General features: G+C 32.7%; 1 protein-coding gene across 1 annotated transcript in view; it reads right to left on the reverse strand.

Moving 5' to 3' along the window:
- Positions 1–6,227, reverse strand: part of LOC109544697 (protein yellow) — an 8,832-nt gene extending 2,605 nt beyond the window's left edge. The window contains exons 1-3 of the mRNA XM_019915021.2: positions 6,028–6,227; positions 4,449–4,645; positions 1,576–1,878 (exon numbers count right to left, since the gene is read on the reverse strand). Of these exons, the coding sequence (XP_019770580.2) occupies positions 1,576–1,878; positions 4,449–4,645; positions 6,028–6,152 (625 nt within the window). The 5' untranslated portion in view covers positions 6,153–6,227. The remainder of the gene's footprint in view (positions 1–1,575; positions 1,879–4,448; positions 4,646–6,027) is intronic.
- Positions 6,228–8,582: the final 2,355 nt, after the last annotated feature.

Genomic DNA, 8,582 nt, shown 5'->3' on the forward strand with positions numbered 1-8,582 from the left:
CGTGCCGTATAGCGTGAATAACCCTGTATAGCGAACAACGACTTAGCGTGTGTTGGAAGCATCTAAAGTCTAAAGCCTAAAGTGTCAAACAAGAGAGAATGGGAGCTTTCGCTTTCAAAAAAACTGAAACAGTTCTCAAAGATGATTCAAAGATTCTCATAGCTTGAGAATTTGATCTGTGTAAGACTGTGTAACGAAACTTCCAAATACAAGGCTTATGACAGCAAACGCTCAACATGTTCAATGAAATTTACAGGAAACAAAGGTTTTGCTAAAATTGGTGTTTTCAGTTTAACGTTCGATCTGATCACAAGTACGGGTCTAAAAAAGTTTGAGTAATAAGGTATAATTCACATTAATGTCTGAAGTATATGTTTTGTTTGCTTGAAACGGAACAAAAATAAATTTAATGTTTCGTACATTAGTTTAAAATAAACATAATTATTTTTTTTACTAAAAATTATTGCTTTTACCATTCCAAAAAAAATCTGAAGGTAAAACAGACTAATTTCACTGTGAATTAAAAATTGTTTGTTTAATCATTTTGTTAATTGCATCACATAAGTTGGAAACAAAGTGTTTCTAGAATATGATATATTAAAGAATGATATGAAGTAGCAAGTGTACTTAAGCGTCCATAAAATGTCCAGTACTTTTAGCAATCAGACCTGTCTGCATTCGATGTTATCAATATTCAGTTGGAACCCCTTAAGATGAACCACAATATGTTTTTCTAAAAATGTATTCTGTTAAAAATAATCCGTAAGTGCCAAACTGGGACTGAATAAATCAATCAATTGCATAATCTGCGATGAGAAATTTGCTACACTGACAATCTATTCCACCCGTTTGCGTAATTTATAAAATGTTCGGTATTGAAGGAATATGGCTCAAGTATTTTGCAGAGACAAAGTATATCGATCAGAAGTCATGTTTTATTTACTCTGTGCGAATACGTATTTGCCAATCCCGCTCACAATGTAAATTCGGAGAGAATATATTTCCTAACTCAGTGAGCACGCGATGAAAGAACCACTTAGCCAAGAGCAATTGAAACAAAATTGATTTATCATTATAATTTTTAAATGATTTGCACACAATACAGAAACGATATAAAACTAGATACAGAAATGGAATGGGATGTGCTTGTTCGTTTTTATAACATTTTTCGTCAAAATTATTTAAGCAGTATGTGATATTATCGAATGGCATTTGTAATTTCATATATTATATGTTTTAATTAAGCCTTTACGGAGAAAATGACCTTTTCGAATAGTTTGTGCTGCCACGTTACCATACTAAAATTCTGCATTTAACTAAACCTGAAATGTCATGTCTGGCTTCTGTGAAAATATTGTGGGATTAATTGACTTGATTAGTGATTTCGAAAGAATACTTTATGTTCTGCAAGTTGTCAAATCTGCTCTTACTGCTGAAATTGAAAGGGACGAACGCGCGCTCTTCTTAACAAAATCTTTAAACACTTGTAAGTTTTATTGCTGGTTTATCGTCTACCAGACGGTGTGTTTTGCTACTATTATTTACAGCTAGTACATGCATCAGGTATTGGATTACCATCGGTCTCATCTACTACTATGTCGTTCAAGAATCGTCCGTATTGCGAGGCAATTTTTTCCGGAAATATATACGTTTTCAGTTCTCTCCCTTCATTATTCAAGTCTAAGAATATCAGTTTTGCTGGACACCTGGTGTAATTATTAATTCTGACTCCATCGATAACCCACATTATTCCTCTGGTGTCCACCTCCATACTTTGCACGCTCTGGAGGTTTGAACAACTACCAATATCATCATTGGAGTCCCAGTTGGGAAATGGTGATAGTAACGGGTTTTCATGAGAAGTTTCATCGTGAGTATCTGAAAATGAATTTTCTACTTGATACGTTTAATTAAGTGAACACATTATTAAATAGCTGATTGAAAAAAATGATGGAGGTTTCTAAAAATAATCTACTTTTGTTCAGCATTTGAAAACATTTCGCTGAATGGTTATATATAACATAATGGTTTACTATTTTTTTGTTCCGTCTTTTGAATTTTCCATTCTATCCTCCCACATTTTTTTACAAACCTTCAAAAGCACTTAAACTATTCAATTTCGCTAATGTTTAGTTTTGAGCGTGTTTAGGTGGAATATTTAACTAATAACCATGGAATATTTTTATCAATGGTTCTTTACAAAACGATTATATTATGATTTTTTGATTATTCATTTTCATTTGTAACACCTTGGTCAGCCATAATGGTTTTTGCTGAGTTACAAAGAGTTACAGTTAATTTTAAATAGTATCTTTGATTTGAAACTCTTACTAGCAAATGGTTCATCAAAAGTTCATGTAAAAATGAATTTCCAGAAACAAACGGTACAGGTGGCCGTCCAAAATGTCTGGAAATAAGTATGTTTCTTTATTATTGTTTACTTTTCTAACAATATACAATTTTATATATAAATTTGTAACAATATGCAATTTTACATATACAATAAACCATTTTTCGCATCAAGCAATTATCTTGATGCGATTTTGATCTCTCGACCAAAAATGCATATTATACAAACGAAATCGGTCAGTACGAGTAGTAGTGCGACGTGGATATAGTAAATACGAACCGAAAATAATTATACACGCACATTTGTATCATTCGTTAATATTTCACAGGGAATCAATATTTGCTCAAAATATGTGTCCGCAATAGCGTAGTGTAATGAGATCTGGTAAAGGTGCGATTTATAATGGTGTTAAATAGTTTGCACAGTTGTTCTACATATTCATAAATCTGCTACAATTTTTCAAACAAGTAAATGCAGCTTTGCTACAACGTACGCCAGAACATTAATAATAGTTGTCTCCTTTTTGCTGAAAACTGGATATACACGTCAGATTTCGTTGAGGTTTTGGCAAACTCCTCAACAATGCTTTGTAAAAATAGCTCTAATTAGAATATTTGTCTCAGCGTTCCTTTGGAGAAATGCGCTTCGGTTTTAAAAATTTTAAAAATAAATCTTTAGAAGGTAGAAAGTGTGATTTGAAACAAAGTCGGCTAATTTTAATTGTATATTCGACGTATAAAAATCAGTCAAAAAATTATAGACACCTACGTTTACCAATTACATGGTGTTAAAAGTTTAACCTTTTAAAATATTTTTATCCGCAGCTTTTAGCACTTTAATAATGAGTAATAATTTGAATTCGTAGCAAACTTGTGATCGGTAGTTGTACCAAATGGTTCCGAAAATAACACAGGTAGTAAATTTTTACACTGAATGTATGTGCAATTTTTTTATAAGAGTCAATGCGAAGTGTGACTGGAACTTTATGCCCAAGAGTTTTAATTCTGTATTCAATTTTAAAATGTTTTCGTGTTTAGTTTAGTTTCTGAGTGAGTTGATCTTAATGTGAATTATTATTATTAATGCGAATGCACGTATCAAAGGAAACTTATTTGAAGATATTTAGAAGTTGCAACGAAACTAAACAGTTCGCAGAAGCAAAAGCGCAAACGTTCCCAAATTAATGTAATTTTTTCCAAATAATTTCTAAACGCCTTTATTGATTTTCACTAATTTTGGAATCAGCAATTACTACATATATTGACGTCTATTCACGTAAGCGCGATCTTTTCTTAATGCGTGGAAACGTTAAAATAATGATTGGTTCATTAAGAAATGTTTGTATTTCTGTTACCCTCTTTACGAATAATTTAAGTTTTTTTCAGCTCATAGCTGATTTTCTTTTTTGCCACTCGTAAAATTTTGCTCAGACCTACAGTTTCTGTACAAATAAATATTTACGATAACTTGCAAATTAAAGTTTTAAATTATCCGGGACGAAAAAAACATGGAAAAGTATTAATTGTAATAACTGAACTAATTTGATTATTTTAATAAAAGTTCAAAATATTTACTATTTTCTTGAACACATAAATTCATTCTGTTCAAAACATTAAACTGTACTTTGGGCATAGTGTCGGCCTTGTTTTTAAAATGATCCGCAGGATTAAAATTTATTTCCACTAACTCGGCTTCTGTAGCGACTGGCAAAGCAAACAGTTTTGATTTAAGAGAACCCTACAGGAAAAATCCAGCAGCGTTAAATCGGGTGGTCTTGGTGGCCACCATATCATTCCATGATTTCTTCTTTCGATTCATCTATTAGTTTATGTTTCATTTAAAAATCGCACAATTAAAAATATTTGCCAATGATTAATGGTTTGAAATTCTGCGGTTCGGTTATGTGTTGCTAATATGTGTTAAACGCGTCCGTCCATGTCCTTCACATAATGAATAATGTTCAATTTTAAAGACACAAAAAACTGGCTTTGGTTTTTTTCCTAGTGGTGTTTGAGCGAAGTTAAACCGGAAGTTGTTTTGACCGGAGTTTACCTTTTCCAAAACAACAACATATTGTAACTGTTTCAAGTAATCTCACCTAATGAAACTAGAGTAGCAGGAACCCCAGGCCTATATCTTGGTATGCTCAGAAACAACCGCTGTTGGTAGAATTTTAATCCCGTAGGGGCGTTATTAGCAGGAATGTATCTTTTTGTGTCTAGAGCCCATTTGTAATGCTCTTCAGACTGCCATGTGTAGTTCAGATGCGTCCACTGATAAACTACTTCAAAGTTACTAAAATATTCCAGTATAACAGTATTAAAAGTACTACATTTTGGTTAATGTGCTAAGTTAAAATAATCGTAATAAAAGTAATGACAATAATTTCCGCTGGATATTGCTCGGCTTTATCCAGACTGTTTTTATGTGATATCTGACGCACACATTTAATAATTAATCTGCAAATAAATGTTTCCGGCAATCTGCAAACTGACCAACTTGCAGACACTTTGCAGAATCGCTTCTACTTTAGGAATCTGAAAAATGCCGTGCGCGATACTCAATCTGAGGGTCACATATGTTTAATCTTCAGATTGACTAGACAATGTGCATAATGCTGCAAAACCTTGCAGTTTAGTTTTGCAACGGAACTTTGCTACTTAGTTTTGCATGGAAAGTTTAGTAGTAAGTAGCAAACAACTTTGTAAAATTTACATTTATAGTTTGTCCTATAGCGTCATGTAAAATATGTTGCTTTTTTGCAGTTTAATCAATAGGAAATATCTTCTCTAATCAAAAACCTAATTATGAAACAACATACAAGATTTTAGAGAAACGATGAGCTGGAAATATTTAAGTGGCATTAATGAGAACAAACAACATAATGATTTATGCTTTCATACTTTAATGTCGTTGATGAATTATAATATTAGTGTTAAATAATTTTATTATATTAAATTGTTTTGCATTTGGTAGAAAATGATTGCATTTTCCCATTAAATAGATAATTAATTTAATCTCCCCAAAGATATGTATTTCTTTCCGCTCGCCATTATTAATCACTGAACAACAAAGTTTAGCAGAAACGCCGCTAGGCCGAAAGTAAACAGCAATTTTGTAGGAGCAGGTGTTACAATTCACATTGTCTAGTCAATATAATCATTAAACATATGTGACACTCACATTGACTAACGCATACGGAATGTCAAGGCATTTTGCACATTGCCAGATTTCGTACATTGCGGGTAATATATACATTAGACGTGATGTTTTTAATTGCACATGCAAAATATCTTGTAATATCTGTTAACAACTGAGTGATATTTTTTATTATTTATTATTAAGTCGCGATAGATTGGGTTACAAAAGTATTAGCGCTTAATTAATTAAATTAAATTATATTTCCACACTGAAGAGGAATAAAGCGTAACTGGGAAAATTCCCATTAGAACTATTGAACACATGTTTAATTTGTCGATTATGGAAATATTGGATACCTGAGCGTATGCTCGTATGTGTCTTTTTTGAGACAATCAGATTTGAAATAAATCATAAGCAAACCCACAGTCTTAAACATTACCCGCTCCACACAATGTCACTCCCTATCCCATATTTATTTAAATCTCCAGTCTGTCGTATATGTATATAAATTTAAGTACAATATTTAAACTGGTTACCTTTGTAGGTCAACTTTTCGTACATCGTTAATCCTCATCTCTTTCTGTTGCACCTCGAGATGATAACCGTTAAGCAAATAATTACACAAATTCGAATACACCCAAATTAACGTGTTTACAAACATAATTTTTGTGGATATCGCGAATTACAAGCTGTGACTTTCAATGGTAATCTTGTTCTAAGGATATGCAAATAAGTAGTCGATTAGTAAAATAATGTGAAAGTGTGAAGTGCAGTTAATCGCAGTACTTATATACTTATATAGACGACCATACACGATATTTCATATACAATTTAGAAAAAATCACAATAGTTGCATGAACCGGCAGTTTCTCACAAACATGCTTAGATTATCGGTTCCTTATGGAGCTTTCCTCAGAATCCAACTGCATTAGAATATTTAAAACAGCTTTTGAGAACCAGTTATACAATTTTGAATTAAAAATGGAAATTTGTCGTTGATTGCAGCTTGGCCTATTACCAGTATGTGGGGTCATAAAGTTTTGAACAGCACAATTGAAATACTAACCACTGGTACTAACATTAACATGGTTGGATGCACGGTTAAAACTATCGTATTTGGTTAATTAACTCCTGCTCAATTTGTACCGGCGTTAAGTAAGCGATTAGTTTAATGTGTACTTGTGCTCTGTTTATCTTATATACGTGGTAGGAATGTAGCCCTTTCTAGGTTTTAATTTGGTGCCTGGGAAAGTGTCAGTTTTTGTGCAACGATCTGAGTGCCCCTGTAAGGCTCTGCTGCAAGTATCTCCAATACTTGTGCCTCTGTGTCTGAAAACAAAATATAACAGTGTGCTTTTGTAGGAGTAAATAAATAATTTATTTCTTCTTATTTGAGATGGAAACATTCGTAATTCAATACCTTTAACATTGTGCGAAATATTATAAAAAATTGAAACAAAAAATGAGCTCTGGCATTGTGTGTCGAAAAATCTAAATTTGGCAGAAATGTAGATTAGAAAAACAGGTAGTGAAAGAAGTTCGATAATAAACTAATTCATCTTAGATGTCAAACTCAAAAATTTTAAACGCTTTGAGAAGAGAGTTGAAAAAAATGAATTCAAAATATGACGAAAAAAAAATTCAAAAAATGTAAACCTATGCTTTATGCTTATGTTACACGGTTTACAAGGGAACTTGAAATTGCCGCTCTGTGCCCAGAGTACAAACATTTTCAGTTTTCCGACGTTTCTCGAGCACGGGCAGTATCGACAACTTGACTAGATTATGTAAATTAATTATTCAAAAATTGTATAATTATTAGGGATAAGGTTCTCGAACCCTAGGAACGGTCTCCTCGTAATTCAAGTGGGTGGAGTTCTCTTGAGAAGCTAAAGGGCGTATTTTCTATCCCGAGAGAATGAACGTATCCCACGATAGCAAGAGAACGAGAGTCTGCTATTCATGAAGGGAACAAACGATAGTTTTGAAACGATGCGAAAATTTTGCGTGTAAATTGTGGGTTTTCCCGTTGGAACTGGCAAAGGTTTCGTTTGCTGACGTGATTTACACCATCCACTGGCAACGGTCAAAATGGTGTATAAAAGTACATGATTTTACAGTGATGCTAAGGTAGGGACACGCAAGATACTTTGGTTCAAATGTACTCAAACAACATGAGATTATTTACGGTATTTTAGCAGTTTTTGGTAGCTTTGATGGAAATTAATTAATTTTTTATTCCTATTTCTTCCGGATTAATTAATTTGAAAACTATTAAAATACAACTAGATAAAAACAAATGGAAAATTTTCAAGTAAAGTGCTGGGGTTGGGGATAAAATAATGTAGACAAATTATTATGGTTGTTTAATTTAAAATTTTAAGCAGAAATAGACTATTGCTTTGTATGTGTTCGTAAAATATTAATTTCTACTGAGCTACTAAATCCATGAATGTATCGATGTTCATCTCTTCAAATAACAGCCTGGGAAATTCGAAATCAGAGCTAGATCAAGAAATTCCATTATGATATTGCAAAAAATCAATAAATTTCTTTATATTTTCATAGTAGGCACTTATATAAATAAGCGGAATTGTCTATAGGTGGCAGCAAAAAAGTAGACATTCTGAAGGAATAAACATCCAAAATTCCGCCGCTTTCACGTATCGATGATCAATGTGATTTGTTAATCGATCAACGTTATCGCAATATAATGAATTCTAATTTTGAAGGTATAACAGGAAAACACTCTCTTGATCGAAATTAGAATACAGCTTAGCTTCATATTGCTTATAGTGAACAATTTAGCTCTGATGATCCCTACGGGCAAAATCGCCTAAGCTTTGAACTTAACTATGGTTGGACCTGATGGAAACGTTTGGTTTTTGAACCAATATCCAGTACATCCCCGAGAGATTTAATCTCCTCTCAGTCATTATCCATATTTTCTTCGATAGACTGCGATTTTCTCATTAAGCAATACGTTTATGTTGTTTGAGTTAATATGATTAATGTGTTATCTACAAACTTGAATTGAGTACGTAAATGAAGTAAAACATCGACATAAAACAATAGTGAAATGGCATTTAGC

This window comes from Dendroctonus ponderosae, unplaced genomic scaffold (genome assembly GCF_020466585.1).
Source record: "Dendroctonus ponderosae isolate FM_Combo_2020 unplaced genomic scaffold, Dpon_F_20191213v2 Dpon_F_20191213_2, whole genome shotgun sequence".
In the NCBI taxonomy this organism is placed as follows: domain Eukaryota; kingdom Metazoa; phylum Arthropoda; class Insecta; order Coleoptera; family Curculionidae; genus Dendroctonus; species Dendroctonus ponderosae.